Source organism: Lacerta agilis, chromosome 8, assembly GCF_009819535.1.
Source record: "Lacerta agilis isolate rLacAgi1 chromosome 8, rLacAgi1.pri, whole genome shotgun sequence".
NCBI classification, from domain to species: domain Eukaryota; kingdom Metazoa; phylum Chordata; class Lepidosauria; order Squamata; family Lacertidae; genus Lacerta; species Lacerta agilis.
In genome coordinates this window covers 74,624,164-74,639,618 of record NC_046319.1, presented here as the reverse complement: position 1 = coordinate 74,639,618, position 15,455 = coordinate 74,624,164, and the positions used below count along the sequence as shown (strand labels likewise).

The window sequence follows — 15,455 nt, the reverse complement described above, 5'->3', positions numbered from 1 at the left end:
AGTCATGGTAAAAAGGTAAAGGTAAAGGACTCCTGAACGGTTAAGTCCAGTCAGAGGTGACTAGGGGGTTACGATGCTCGTCTCGCTTTCAGGCCGAGGGAGCCGGCGTTTGTCCACATACAGCTTTCCGGGTCATGTGGCCAGCATGACTAAACCGCTTCTGGCGCAACACAACACTGTGACGGAAACCAGAGCTCCGGAAACGCCGTTTACCTTCCTGCCACAGCAGTACCTATTTATCTACTTGCACTGGCATGCTTTCGAACTGCTAGGTTGGCAGGAGCTGGGACAGAGCAACAGGAGCTCACTGCCTGATTTGAACTGCCAACCTTCTGATCGGCAACCCCAAGAGGCTCAGTGGTTTAGACCATAGCGCCACCCGTATACCCCAAGTTTAACCAACTGAACTATCCAGCATTGCGTAGAAGGATTCAGATTTCCTTTATCAGGGCGAGAGTGTGGAGGAAAAAAGAAGGAAATTATATTGTGTTCTTCTAGGGGCATCCCGAGATTCCTCAGAAGCATCGCAGGAGTTCTTCAGTGCAAAGCTTGCAGGTGGTTTTTCGTGAGAGTCAGCTTGCCTGTCATTAGAGGGGCTGCTCCACAACACACAGCCAAAGAGATGCCCTTTGTAAGCTTTCATTGCCTCTCACTAATGGGAAAGGAATGGAACCCTGTCTTTCACATAAAGGTATGTGATTCGCCATAGTCAAGTCATAACGTGGAGCTAAGTGGACCGCTGATCTGACTTGCAAACGAATTCATTAATAATAATAATAAATAATAATAATAATTTATTATTTATACCCCGCCCATCTGGCCGGGTCTCCCCAGCCACTCTGGGCGGCCTCCAACAATCAAAATACAATACAGAGTCACAAATTAAAAACTTCCCTAAACAGGGCTGCCTTTAGGTGTTTTCTGAATGTCAGGTAGTTGTTTATTCCCTTGACTTCTGACGGGAGGGCGTTCCACAGGGCGGGCGCCACTACCGAGAAGGCCCTCTGCCTGGTTCCCTGTAGTTTTGCTTCTCGCAGTGAGGGAACCGCCAGAAGGCCCTCGGCGCTGGATCTCAGTGTCCGGGCTGAATGATGGGGGTGGAGACGCTCCTTCAGGTATACAGGACCGAGGCCGTTTAGGGCTTTAAAGGTCAACACCAACACTTTGAATTGTGCTCGGAAACGTACTGGGAGCCAATGCAGATCTCTCAGGACCGGTGTTATGTGGTCCCGGCGGCCACTCCCAGTCACCAGTCTAGCTGCCGCATTCTGGATTAATTGCAGTTTCCGGGTCACCTTCAAAGGTAGCCCCACGTAGAGCGCATTGCAGTAGTCCAAGCGGGAGATAACCAGAGCATGCACCACTCTGACAAGACAGTCTGCGGGCAGGTGGGGTCTCAGCCTGCGTACCAGATGGAGCTGGTAGACAGCCGCCCTGGACACAGAATTAACCTGCGCTTCCATGGACAGCTGTGAGTCCAAAATGACTCCCAGGCTGCGCACCTGGTCCTTCAGGGGCACAGTTACCCCATTCAGGACCAGGGAGTCCCCCACACCCGCCCGCCTCCTGTCCCCCAAAAACAGTACTTCTGTCTTGTCAGGATTCAACCTCAATCTGTTAGCCGCCATCCATCCTCCAACAGCCTCCAGGCACTCACACAGGACCTTCACCGCCTTCACTGGTTCTGATTTAAAAGAGAGGTAGAGCTGGGTGTCATCTGCATATTGATGAACACCCAACCCAAACCCCCTGATGATCTCTCCCAGCGGCTTCATATAGATATTAAAAAGCATGGGGGAGAGGACAGAACCCTGAGGCACCCCACAAGTGAGAGCCCAGGGGTCTGAACACTCATCCCCCACCACCACTTTCTGAACACGGCCCAGGAGGAAAGAGCGGAACCACTGTATAACAGTGCCCCCAGCTCCCAACCCCTCTAGCCGGTCCAGAAGGATGTTATGGTCGATGGTGTCAAAGGCCGCTGAGAGATCCAGCAGAACCAGGAAACAGCTCTCACCTTTGTCCCTAGCCCGCCGGAGATCATCAACCAGCGCGACCAAGGCAGTTTCAGTCCCATGATGAGGCCTGAATCCTGATTGGAAGGGATCCAAATGGTCCGCATCTTCCAGGCGTGCTTGGAGTTGTTCAGCAACCACCCGCTCAATCACCTTGCCCAAGAATGGTAAATTTGAGACTGGGCGATAGTTGGCCATATTGGCCGGGTCTAGAGATGTTTTTAAGTTCACACCCCGCATCAAAACTCTTGAATCCAACCTCCTTCCTCCTTCCTACCTGATACGGCCTCCACAGTGATGGGACGGGGACGGCCCTGGCCGCAGAAAGCCCCAATGAGAGTGCGATCCAATTGGATCAGGCCCGTGTCCAGGAAGTCAGGAAGTCCGTCAAAGGCATAGACATAGTTATTCTAAGGAGAAAGCGAAGGGAAAGCAAGCATGAATTATCAGCTTTGGATCCAAATTGCTTCAAAGAAACGCTAAGTTTTTTTAAAAAAAATACAGCCCTCTGGTTTCTGTTCTGTGACTTCCAACAGGGGCTCTGGATCAGGGTTTCCCAGACTTGGGTCTCCAGCTGTTGTTGGACTACAACTCCCATCATCCCTAGCTAGGACCCCATGGTCAGGGATGGTGTGAACTGTAGTCCAAAAACAGCTGGAGACCCAAATTTGGGAAACCCTGATCTAGATGAAGTTCTCAAGTGATTTTTCATACCCATTTCCTGCAATTACTGTGCTAAAAGCGAGTTCACCACAAATATATGCTTAGAGAAATACGCATGCATTTTTGGGACAAGATTTTGTGGGCGATTCAGTGGCAAGAAATGTGGGGGAGGGGGGGAGGTATTTGCCCAGTTTGGATTTTGTTTCGTTCACGACTGGGCTCCGTTAAATAAACTGGGAGAGATAAAGGAGGGTGGTTAAAATTCTTACAATGCCACTCTTACCTTTTGTGCCAATATCTCATTGCAATAGATGGGGAAAGATTTCAAACTTCCAGTGCCCCAAGGAACTGCCTCCCCCATGAAGACAAAGCAAGTCTTCATGCTTCTATGCATGCTTTTGAGAGACAGCAGTATATTTTTAGGCAAAATATGCCAAATGCCATAGAAGGCAGAAGAATGAGGAAGATTTGGTCATGCCCATCTCCTCCTGCTCATTTCTGACATTACTAACGTATTATTTAAATGACAAGCATCTGCCTCTGGAAGGTATCCCTTGCCTACAGAATGGGCCCCCTGGCCCCCATGTGTCCACCCCCCTGTGCTCACCATACAGAGGGTATCAGGTTGAATAGTGAGGGTGATCGTAGGGCAGATCTGCTCAGGCCGACAGGGCTGCATGTCCTCAGTGGTCGACAAGACCCAGACGCAGTAGGAGAGCCCGCCCTGCGGGGGGCCCCCAGCCCGCTGAGAGCTCAACGACGAAGAGGAAGAGAGGTTGGCAAGCAAGGAGCGCCCCACACACTCCTGGTAGCAAACGCCCCCGTTTCTGGTGGATAAAAATAAACCAGACCATAATAATAACACAGCTGTGGCACTGCCAAAACAAATCTTTTTGGTTTTGTCATGCAGGGCTGCGCGAAGTCACCCTGCCCTTTAAAGAACTGCTAAGTCTGGCCCAACCTAACAGAAATTCTGAAAAGACAGCATGGCCACTTTGCATCGCCTTGGCCTTTTGAAGAATTGGCCAGGAGGCTTAAACAGCGCTTCGCTTTGGTGATTTCAGGCGTGTTTATTTTTAAAACCACCAACTCTCTTCCCACCCTGCTAACTTATGGCGGGGAAGGAAAAGATAGCCCATAATTAGCTTCCGCAGACGCCAGTCTGTCTTGGAGGTAAGCAGAAGCAGAAAAAACTGAGGTGGCAATTGCTCCTCCAAATGTTAGGGATGAAGATTGTAAAGCTAATTTGCCTAAACCTCCCTATTGGAGCAAGGAGGAAGAGTTGCTCACTGCAGGACAGCATTCTCCATGACAGAGAATTCTGCAGAATTCTATGCAAAGGTGCATAACCTACGCAATTATGCACAAGTTTTCCTTTATAACTTATCAAGGTTTTGCAAGTCAGTGAGAGAGGCAAGCAGGCGTGGAAGATACTAAAGCCAGCAGCGGCAGTGGGGAGCAGCACCCTTTCAGGTATACCATTACACCATCGTAACGACCAGAAAGCTTCTGTTACTTTTCCTTTTAAAGGAGGCCGAATTCTGCTCCCAGTCATGTTCTGTGAGCTTTCCCTTTTGCAATGGACCCAAGGCATGCACACAGCCCTACATAAATACTTCCTGTTTCAGGAAACTGGAAGCATGTGTGCGTGTGTAGGTTTTTGGGGGTTTTTTTGCTTGTACACGGCACACATCAGGGAGCAGTTCGATCCATTTTGCACCTCTTTAATGACGCACGAGAGTTTTGCATTAAAAATATGAGGTTTGGGCCATTCAAATGAAGGGCAGCCAGAAACAAAAGACCTTTAAAATAAAGAATAAAACGATGCTAAACATTAATAGAAAGTTTGATAGTTCCCATAGCATGTATGTTGGAAAAGCTCTGTGTTTCTTTGTTTTTCAGGAGGCGAGTCTTTGGAAAATTGGGGAGTTGCAGGCTGTGGAAAAAGCAGTTCAACACGACTGCTTTTATTGTGAGCTTGGCAAGTGCCCCGGTGGTCCTCAGCAACCACCAGGCGAAATTTGAAAAAGTGGGAGAACTAGAAAAGGTGAGCAAAGTTTTGCACAGACCAAATGAGGAACTGCTTTGCCGTGTCAGACAACGGCAGCCAACCAGAAGTGCATCCATGACTACAGCGGCCAATCCTATTGCTTGTACCTAGCAGCTGGTAGTCAGTAATATAGACTGCTCTTGAATATGGCAGCTCAACTTAGCTCTTCAGGTTAATAGCCTTCAATAGAAGTTGCTTATTTGTGCAACTTAGGTAGTACTGCCATAATCCAGGGGATGCAACAACAGTCAAATCAACCAGCCTCTCTCACCTGGGATCCCCGTAGTAGCCGGGGGCACAGCGCTCGCAGTGAAGCCCTTCGGTGGGTGGGGCGCAGTAACAGGCTCCTGTGGCCCCGTGGCAATAGCCCATCTCCTCCAGGCCATGCCCATTGCAGGCACACTCCTGGCAGCCACTCTGGTTTGTGGCATTCCCGTAGCTGCCAGGCCGGCAAAGGTGGCAGCGCTCGCCATGGGTCCAGTCTGCAGAGGAGGAGCAAAAAGAGGATGAGATCGGTGTGGGCAAGGAACAGAGGAAGCTGCATTCAGTCACAGGCTGGCTGGATGCAGAGGAATAGTGGGGAATCCACACGGGAAGAAGGCTCGGAGACCGGGAAGTGGAGGTGGCACGACAATTGAGTGGTCAGAGGGAGAAGGAGAAGACTGGGAGGTGGTGTCGGAAGCTGAAGAGGCAACAGGGTTTAGTGAGCAGGGAGAATCTGTGGCAGAGAAAAGTCCAGGACAAGAAGCAGAAGCAGAAGGGCAGGAGGTGAGCTGCCAAGGGGCAGAGATGAGTCAGTTTGGTGAAGAGTCAGGGGTGTCTCCCCCTCCTGCTGTGACAAGTTCCCCTCCCCACTTGTCTCCCAGATCCAGAAGAGGCATGAAAATGGCAGGGCAGAGGTTGGCTGCAGGCAGGTGTAGTCTTAGACAGCTTGGAAAACACCCTGGAAAGGAGGGGACTTAGACGGCAGTGGGGAGGTGGAGACCTCCAGTCTCAGTAACGGCGTCATGGAGGCAACACCTGCCAGAGATGAGTTCAGCATGACACCTCAGTGTCAATCGTGTTTTCACTAATAAAGAGTTAACCCCAACTTTACTGCTGGGTCTGACTAGCTCAGTATTGACTGCACGGACTGGTAGTGGCTCTCCAGGGTTTCTGACAGGAAACCTCTCCCAGCTCTACCTGCGGATGGCAGGGGTTGTATCTGGGAGCTTCTGCATGCAAGGCAGATACGTGCCTCTTGACCTATGGCCCTTTCCTAGAGGGAGAGAAGGAGGAAGCAAGAACTGAGGACCTGTCCTCTTATACCAAACCTTCACCAACCTCAGGCCCTCCACAGGTTTTGGACTACAACTTCCATCAGCCCTAACCAGCACAGCTGATGGGAGTTGTAGTCCAAAAACCGTCTTATACCCTCTGAGGTGCACACTGACGGTGCTTTACTGCCCAAAGAACAGTGATACAACAAAACCATAAATTAGAAAAGCAGGAGACAAGAAGCATCCGGCTCACTCTGGCATTCGTCGCAAACGCCGGGCCCGCTGAGCCCACAGCTGCTGTGGAAGTGGCACCCGCAGTCCACATTGCACTGTACCCCACTTGGCGGTGGGGTGGCTCCCATGATAGTCTCAGAGGTCCAGCCCAAGTCGCACACGCAGGTGAAGTTGGGGCCCCCGCTGCATTCACCGTGTGCGCATTCGTCGTAGCAGCTGTGTGAAAACAGAGAGGGGGAGATGGAGAAAGTCCTGGAGAAAGCTCCTCACAGAGCTACGGTGCCCATGCCCTCAAGAAACTGCAGTCCCCAGGATTCTCTAGGGGAACTCACATGTCTTAAATGCATGTTGAAAGCACTTTCAATGTATGGTACAGATCTGGCCAAAGTTCCTTCCCTCAGAGGGACATGATTAATAGAGAAAGCGCAGCCAAACTAACGCAGAAGTTTCAGAAAGGTGAGAGTCTGGTGTCACAGGACCGTCACCACCAACCCCATCAGATAACCAAGGCTCACAAAGGCGTCCTGCCAGGGGGCTTCCTGGCACCATAAGGCCGTCAGAAAAAGCCCTGCAGGATCTTGCCACAGGCCCATCTAATCCTGTTCTGACAGTGGCCAAACAGATGCCTATGGGAAGTCCACACCTGAGCACTCTTCCCCGCTCAGGATACCCAACACAGTGCCTCTGGCAGTGGAGGGAATTACAGAATCACGGAATCATAGAAGGCATCTCCAAGGGTCCTCTGGTTCAACCTCCTGCAATGATGGAACCTCAACTAAAGCATCCATGGCAGATGGCCATCCTGGTTCACAGCCACTGAGAGCCTTACTCTCCATGAATCTGTGTAACCTTCTAAAGCCAGGCTGGTGGCCACCACTAAATCTTGTGGGAGCAGATTTCATTGTTTGTGAGCACTGGGGAGAAATCTCTGCCTGCTTGCCGACAGGCTCTGATTCCTATAACCAGAGCCAAGCTCAAGGAATGCCCCCTCCCCCCACTCCAAACCTGCCCAAAGCATTTTGCCCGCCCCTCATGCCCACCCTACTCACGTCTGGTTGCAGTACGCCACCCCGTCCCCCGCATAGCCTCGGTTGCAGTGGCATTTGAAGGAGTCGGGTGTGTTCTTGCAGCTGGCAAAGGGGTGGCAGTTAGCCAGGCCCAGGCGGCACTCGTCCACATCTGGGCACTGCCCATAGGACCACTGGGCCGGGTGGGTAGGAAGCAGCCCATGAGATTCCCAGAGTGCCACCGAGCAGTTCAGGAAGGTGTTGAGGCCTGAGAAATCCCCGGGGAGGCACCTGCAGAGGGGGAAAGGAAAACGTTATTCCCCTCACAACAGTCCCAGGGTTGAAACCCCCTTTGCTTTCAAAGGATTCCCTGCCTATAACACTTGTATGGCAAGGAGAAATTCAGCAAGCGCCCCGTATTTCCCCTTTGCTGACCCTCCACCGATGGGGAAAACCTCTGGCTGTTGATTGCTGTCACTCAAAGAAAAACAACGACCCCATGGAAAAGACTTGGCAACCTTTCCAGCACAAACACAGCAGCTTGTAATTTCTTCCTTCAAAATGTTACTCATTTTATTTACTGAATTTGCACGCCACCCTTCACCTGTAGATCTCAGGGTGGTTCTCAGCGCGAAGGGACCATATTAAAAAACACAGAATACATGATAAAAATAAGAACCACAACAAACCAATGATTCCCCCCTGCTGCCGCCGCAAGATGTTTATAAGGGGACTGGGGTCGATCAGCCAAAGGTCTAGTTAAAGAGGAACGCTTTCGTCTGGTGCGAAAAGGTGTATAATGAAGGCGCCAGGAGAGCCTCCCTAGGGAGAGCATTCCAAATAGGGAGCCACCACAGAAAAGGCCATTGTCTTGTTGCCACCCTCTCGCAAAGGAGGCACACGAAGAAGGGCCTCAGAGGATGATCTCAGGAGCTGGGTAGGTTCGTGTGGGTGGAGAGAGGTGGTCCTTCAGATATTGCAGTCCTGGGCACAACCATAATTAAAGTTAAAATGGTGAAACAGAAGTCAAACCTGAGGTTCCCCAATTTGGCGCGACACACCAAATCGCGGACTGACAGCCCAGCCTCCTTGTTCTACTCACCCCCTGGAAGTAAGCTTAATGATAAAAACAATAATAATTATATTATTTGTACCCCACCCATCTGACTGGGCTGCCCCCAGTCTTCCAACATATATAAAAACGTAATAAAACATTACACATTAAAAGGCTTTCCTATACAGGACTTCCTGCAGGTGTCTTCTAAAGGTGATATACAGGTAGTTTACTCATCCCATGGCCAGGCTAAAGCAGGCACCTTGTTTGTGAGGCGGGGAAGAAGAACCATTGTAAACTTGAGTCTTACCTGCCCAAGGTGGGGTTGTCCGAGTTGCCGCACCAACCGCATTCAAAGTTCTGCAGGCATTCCCGGCAGGTGTTGAACCGGGTGCAGTCCAGGCACTGGGGCACAGAGTGCACGCTGGGGGAAGGAGAGAGGAGGGAGGGAAAGGGGGTTGGTGAGCTGCTTCTGCATGCACTGGGTCCGAGAAAGAATGAAAAGAGGGAAGAGGGGTCCAGAGGGTTAGTAACGCGGTGCCTAACAACTTAATTTTTCATTTGGGTGACTCTGGTTTTGCTGTAAATAAATTGTTTTGAAATCTAAGTATTCAAGTTACTAGCCCTCTGGACATCTTCTTTCTCAGGAACTCGGAACCAGCTACAAAAATATTTCTCTGGGGCAAGGCGGAAAGGGGTATTTGCAGGCTCTCAGTGGTGTTTCAAATACACGCAATTTCACTGAGGGGTGTGGTGTCTCAAAGCATAACGCCCACATAAATGGGATGCCTGTATGCATCTTGTGGAATGAATGAATGAATGAATGAATGAATGAATGAATCGGCATCTGCTTTTTACCACTACCACTTTCCCTCATGCAGTGCTTCACTTGGGCTGGGGCTCGCCCGTATTCGATAATTCCTTGTGGAAACCGGAGATTTCTCTATTACAGTGGTACCTCGGGTTACGAACTTAATTTGTTCCGGAGGTCCGTTCTTAACCTGAAACCATTCTTAAACTGAGGCGCGCTTTCGCTAATGGGGCCTCCCGCTGCCGCCGGCGTGCCATTTCTGTTCTCTTCCTGGGGCAAATTTCTCAACCCGAGGTACTACTTCCGGGTTAGCGAAGTGTTTGTAACCCGAGGTACCACTGTACTAGCATTTTTATGATCCAGGAGCGCTGCTCTTCCAAACTGCGGCCTGCTAGCAGAGGGAAGCCCTTCTGAGCCTGTGCAAATTCTGCCTTTCTTTCCACCAAACAACCACGGAGAACGTGACTTCCTCATGCCCCGAGTCTTCCTGCTGCATGCCCAATGTACCTGTCATACCAACCACGACAGTCTCCATAGGGGTATTTGGCCAGGTAGGCAGCGAAGAAGAAGCAGCTACGTGTGGACTGGCACCAAGCACACTGGCTGGAGTTGGAGAGGCACTCGGAGCAGGTATTGCGCCTGGAAGACGAGGGGAGAAACCAACGCTTTCAAGACCCGCTCTCAGAACTACTTTGCCCTTTCTGCACATTCCAGGGCTGGATTAAGACCTTTAGAGGCCCTAAACACTTTAAAAGACTTTGGTGCCCCCATATATATCCAATACAATCTATAAACAACAATAAAGCGTAAAATAAAACTCAAAATGAAACAAAACCTACGGTACGATGGAAAACGAATGTTTCTTTTTGCATACTTCTGCTTTATATCTGAATTTTTTTTTTCTCCTGCTTTTTTCTAATTGCAAAGTCTTGGATCAGATCCTCAAAACTAATCTAACATAACACAGCTGCTTCTATACTTGGTAGAGATAAGGAATCCTGTCTTGTTGCATAGTCGTTTGGTTGGGATTTTTAATATGCTCCAACTGAGAAAATGAGCAATTTGCGACCATTAATGTTAGAAATTCAGCAATGGAAAATTTCTGTGGTGTCCCCTTGATGCCTTATGTGCTTACTTTGCATAATCGTTAATCCAGCCCTGGCGCCCCCACCTCCTGATTTCTCCCCCCCCCCGGTGCTGCCACTGCTTTAACCAGGGCATCCCAGGTCCAGGCTGTGCTAGGAATCCAGCATCTTTCAGTCCTGCATTGCAGGGGGTGAGACTAGATGATCGTCAGGGTCCCTTCCACTTCTACAATTCTATGATCTTAGGCTTCTTGAGGATAAGACAGTGCTGCTGCTTCCCCACTGGCCAAGAGCAGGCATTAGATGCTGGATCAGAGTGAGCTTTCTGACCTGAGCAACCAGGTAAAGGTAAAGGGACCCCTGACCATTAGGTCCAGTCATGGACAAATCTGTGGTTGTGGCACTCATCTCGCTTTATTGGCTGAGGGAGCCAGCGTACAGCTTCTGGGTCATGTGGCCAGCATGACTAAGCCGCTTCTGGCAAACCAGAGCAGCGCATGGAAAGGCCATTTACCTTCCCGCCAGAGTGGTACCTATTTATCTACTTGCACTTTGACGTGCTTTCGAACTGCTAGGTGGGGCAGGAGCTGTGACCGAGCAACGGGAGCTCACCCACAGCACCACTAGCATCCCTCTGAGCAACCAGAGGACTCCCAAAATACTTCCAAGCTTCCCTTTTCTAGTTTTCCCTGTTGCCTTCTTCCCTGCAAGGCCACGTCTCCCATCTGCTGGCTGGCACCTCAGCCCCAGCCATGGACTGCCCCTCGCTCTTCTGACCTGGCTCTCATCCACTTCTGTTTGTGGCCTTCATGCTCCGGGGGGGGGGGGAGCAGAGTCTGACCGAGGTTCCTTTCCACCGCAGCCTTATCCCAAACCTTCCCGCCGCCCCCCAGCTCACTCACTGGTTGCAGAGTTTGGGGCAGTCCTTCGGAGAGCGGATCGCACTGGGGAGGCGGCCCCGGCGGCTGCAGAGGAAGTCCCCCTTCTTGCTGCTGTTCACTTGCCACTCGCAGAACGGGTCCTGGAGCCGAGAACAAAAGAGGAAGCAGTAAGTGCAAGGATATACACTTGTGCAAGAGAACTCTCCCCCATTCTAATTCTAAAATCAAGACAATCGGGTTTTTGATATTTAAATTAGATTTTTTTAAATAAAATGCTTTTGGAGGAAAAATCTTTCTAAAGATAGTTTTCTATTTAAGTTACATTATAGTCCAAAGGCTATTCATCAGGAAATTAGGATTTGTTTTAAGGTTTTTTCATGTTGCTAAAACTCGGTCTAAGTTTGTTTTTAAAAAAATATTGTTTAACCACATCAGTTAACAAACATGGACATATATGCTATAATGTTATTGTTTTAGTTAAATAAATTGTTTAAATTGTTATTAAGGAAATGGTTGTTTTTCTCCTTCCAATAAAATACGGCAGAAAAGTTCTCCAAATATAAACAGTTAACCTTTTAAACCTCACAATAACTTCATAATTATCTGTCTATGTATTTCTAAAAGTATAACCAAATCAGTAATTTTTGATAAAACTGTAAAAACTACTCTGAAAATTTATTATTCCAAAAATGAAACCAAATGAATCCGGTTGTAAATATTAAAGATTATACCAACAAGAATGAGCCTGACGATTGAATTAAATCGTGATTTAAATCAATTTGATTTAAATCAAATCCATGCTGTTTGAATTAAGAGCGACAGAAGGAATTAAGAGATTGCCGCTATGATATAAGAGAAAGAGAGAAGATAGAGAACAGGAAGGGGGGGGTAAAAAAACACACACCATGGAAAACGGAGTGGGAAGTCAACAAAAGAAAAGATAGATTTTAATGTATTGGGGTGCATATGTGAAATTTAATAAAATGTAAATGGGGGGAAAGAAAGAAAGAAAGAAAGAAAGAAAGAAAGAAAGGGTCTCTGATGTAATTGTGCTGCCTTTAAGATTTTATCCCTCAGCAGAGAAATGGGTTTCATTGACAACAACCTACCCTAAACAGATCAGACCCATTGTTCTCCGTGCACAGATATTGTTGAAAATACAATGGTCCTGCCCACTACACTGAACTGCACCTACAGGTGAAACTCGAAAAATTAGAATATCGCGGAAAGGTTCATTTCTTTCAGTAATTCAACTTAAAAGGTGGAACTAATACATGAGATAGACTCGTGACATGCAAAGCAAGATATGTCAAGCCTTTATTTGTTATAATTGTGATGATTATGGCGTACAGCTGATGAGAACCCCAAATTAACAATCTCAACTTTGGGGTTTTCATCAGCTGTACGCCATAATCATCGCAATTATAACAAACAAAGGCTTGACATATCTCGCTTTGCATGTCACGAGTCTATCTCATATATTGAACTCCAGTAGCTAATGAAAACAATTGCTTACATAAATGGACTTTTCCACGATATTCTAATTTTTCGAGTTTCACCTGTACCTCCCCCACTGAACTGCACTTGCCTCCCCCTCTCCAATAAAGACTCTGCCCCAAGGAACACACAAACCCACAAGCCGTATCCCTCTCACCTTGCTGCAGGCGTGGCAGTCTCGGTAGTCCTCGCACAGGATGCAGTTGCCGGGGGCCAGGATGAGGCGCACGCTGCCAGTGCCACAGCCGCCGGCACCGTCCTTATGCGCCAGCCGACGGTGGCAGGTGGCACTGACCGGGCACCAGCCGCAACCCTGGTCGGCCAGGCAAGCCAGGCAGGAGCGGTAGGTGGAGCACAGCTCTGAGCGATAAGGCTCCAGGAAGAAGTAAGAGATCTCCTAGCAGGTAAAGACAGGTGGGAGAAGAGAGACAAAGATAAGCATCACCTGGTATAAACATCACCGCATCTCTCTGTGTCGGAGGGGATGCAGCGGGCGAGGTTCGCTTCCTTTATTTCTATTTCATTTCTTAAAATTTATATACCACTTGGTTGTTAAGAAGAAGAAGAAGAAGAGTAGTTTGGATTTGATATCCCGCTTTATCACTACCCGAAGGAGTCTCAAAGTGGCTAACATTCTCCTTTCCCTTCCTCCCCCACAACAAACACTCAGTAAGGTGAGTGGGGCTGAGAGACTTCAGAGAAGTGTGACTAGCAGCTGCATGTGGAGGAGTGGAGACACGAACCTGGTTCACCAGATTACGAGTCTACAGCTCTAAATCACTCTTAAACACTACACCACACTGGCTCTCCAACCAACCTCAAAGCAGCGTACAAGAAGAAAACATGGAAATAACCAGTACAAAACAACAATTGTAAAGCTTCAAAAAATAATTAACATCTTGATGTTAGCATTAAGATGAACTCAACATTGTAAATAAGTTTTGATGGATGTAATAACTGAATGGTTTAGTTTATACAAAATATGCAGGGATTTACATTACGCAAAATGAACCATGGAAAGAGAAGAAGAGAAGTCATTGATATTTTAAGGTTGTTTAAATGAATATTTTAAAATGTAAAACAAAATTTAATTAAAAATTATAGGGGGGGGAAATAACATCTTCTTTTTGGACAATTTAAAGAAATATTATTATATGACGGATACGTGAGCAGGATTTGAACTATGAGCAACAGAAGAACTTGAAGATTATAGCAGTGTTGTTATGACAAGAGAGACAAGAGACAGGGCACAGCAGAGGGAGAGTACTAAAAACACAGTGGGAAAGGGGGTGGGAAGTTGACAAAAAATAAAAAATGTTTTACTATGTACTGAAATGTATGTATTCAATTTTTGGAAAACTTAATAAAAATATGATAAAAAATTAATTAATATCAGCGATATACTAAAAACACATGTCTACATTCTACATGTCTGCATAGACAAAAATGTTTTGGCAGGTGCAGGAAAGAGTACAGCTGGTGTCAATCGGCAGGGAGTTCCAAAGTGCCACACTAAAAAAAAAAAAAAGCCCACGGGAAGCCCGAAAGCACAAGAACCCTCTCCCCTCCTCCTGTTCCTCCCAGCAACTGGTATTCAGAAGCACGACTGCCCCCGCCTGCCGATTTCCTTCGCTCCCTCGCACCCTGTTCCTCCCGGATCCTGAATATTCCTAAAAAGCTGCTTAACCTCCTCCCTTGCCAACGGCAGCGGCCTTCGGTCGTGGCAACAACGTGAACCAGAAAGCAGTGGGTTCTGCGCTCGAAGTCCCTGAAGATGAGGGAGGATGTGAACCTCTCCCCATGGAGAGGGCGAGATACTCACGCTGCCCCCAGGCACTCCTGTGCGATCCCACGTGAGGGTCAGCTCACTCGTCTGCCCGTTGCCGGAGTTGTTGAGGTGGCCCTCGACCAGGACGGTGTACTTATTGCCCCTCTCGGTGCTGGGGAAGAGGCGCTCGGTCCCGGGGCGCTGCAGTAGCCGCTTCTCTTTCTCCTGCTGCACTGCCCAGCGGCCCACCTCCTCCTGAAAGGGAAGGCAGAAGGAGAAGGGCGAGGAAGAGCAAGTTCTGCAGCCTAGAGTGGCCTTCTAAGCGAGTCAGCTTTGCAAAGATCCACTTGCTTGCTTGCTCACCTGCCTTTAAGCGTAAAAGAGTGGCTCGGGAAACTCAGCCAGATGGGCGGGGTACAAATAATAAATTATTATTATAAAAGTCTCCTGCAGGCGAGCTGGTCTCCCCCCGCCCCACCCCACCCATTACTCTCCTTTTTTTAAAGGGGGTTTCTGGTGACTGGGCCGCTGCCTGCGTTTTATTACGGTCACCAAATGCTACGAATCGGAACCATTTTAACACTACTTAAAACGGCGACGTGTAGCGGTGGTTAAAGTGTGGCACTAAGGCCTGGGAGACTAGGGTTCAAATCCCCAGTTGGCCACAAAGTTTGCTGGGTGACAATGGAGTGCACTTCTGAGGGTGAAGTCAAGCCGCTGTGTTAGCAGCGCCAAAGTAATCTCCATGGGAGTCCAAGCCTGGGCAGTGTGTGTGTGTGGAGGTCCTGGGTTGCCCAGGTGACAAGACCCACCCCCCTCAGGCTCATCCAAAGAAAAGCAGAGCAAGACGTTTTGACACCAGCAGGGCGGCAGGAGTTGCCTGAAGGAGGCATACAAGACTCTATCCAACCGTCTCAGGGACTGCACTCTGGACTTTTGTAGGGATTTCTCCTGAAGATATCGCACAAGGCAGCAAAGATCAGAGTTTGCCTTCTCCTAGATGGGTCACCTGTCAGCATGCGGGGGTCTAATGGCCAGCTGGCTAGACCCCAGCTGGATCGTCTCCTTCCAGCCGTCATGCTGCGAAGACCCCTCGACCTCTGGTGCGACATAAATCAGTGACCCAAGTCT

The 15,455-nt window shown here is 48.8% G+C and overlaps 1 protein-coding gene across 3 annotated transcripts in view; it reads right to left on the bottom strand.

Annotated features, from left to right (window-relative positions):
- MEGF8 (multiple EGF like domains 8) overlaps nt 1-15,455 on the bottom strand; it is a 51,764-nt gene that overhangs the window by 19,841 nt on the left and 16,468 nt on the right. For all 3 annotated transcript variants that reach the window (XM_033158339.1, XM_033158340.1, XM_033158342.1), the window contains 10 exons: nt 14,379-14,579; nt 12,714-12,953; nt 11,081-11,199; nt 9,601-9,732; nt 8,593-8,706; nt 7,271-7,519; nt 6,241-6,437; nt 5,000-5,210; nt 3,286-3,505; nt 2,293-2,425 (listed from right to left, as the gene is read on the bottom strand). In XM_033158339.1, coding sequence (XP_033014230.1) covers nt 2,293-2,425; nt 3,286-3,505; nt 5,000-5,210; nt 6,241-6,437; nt 7,271-7,519; nt 8,593-8,706; nt 9,601-9,732; nt 11,081-11,199; nt 12,714-12,953; nt 14,379-14,579 — 1,816 coding nt within the window. The remainder of the gene's footprint in view (nt 1-2,292; nt 2,426-3,285; nt 3,506-4,999; nt 5,211-6,240; nt 6,438-7,270; nt 7,520-8,592; nt 8,707-9,600; nt 9,733-11,080; nt 11,200-12,713; nt 12,954-14,378; nt 14,580-15,455) is intronic.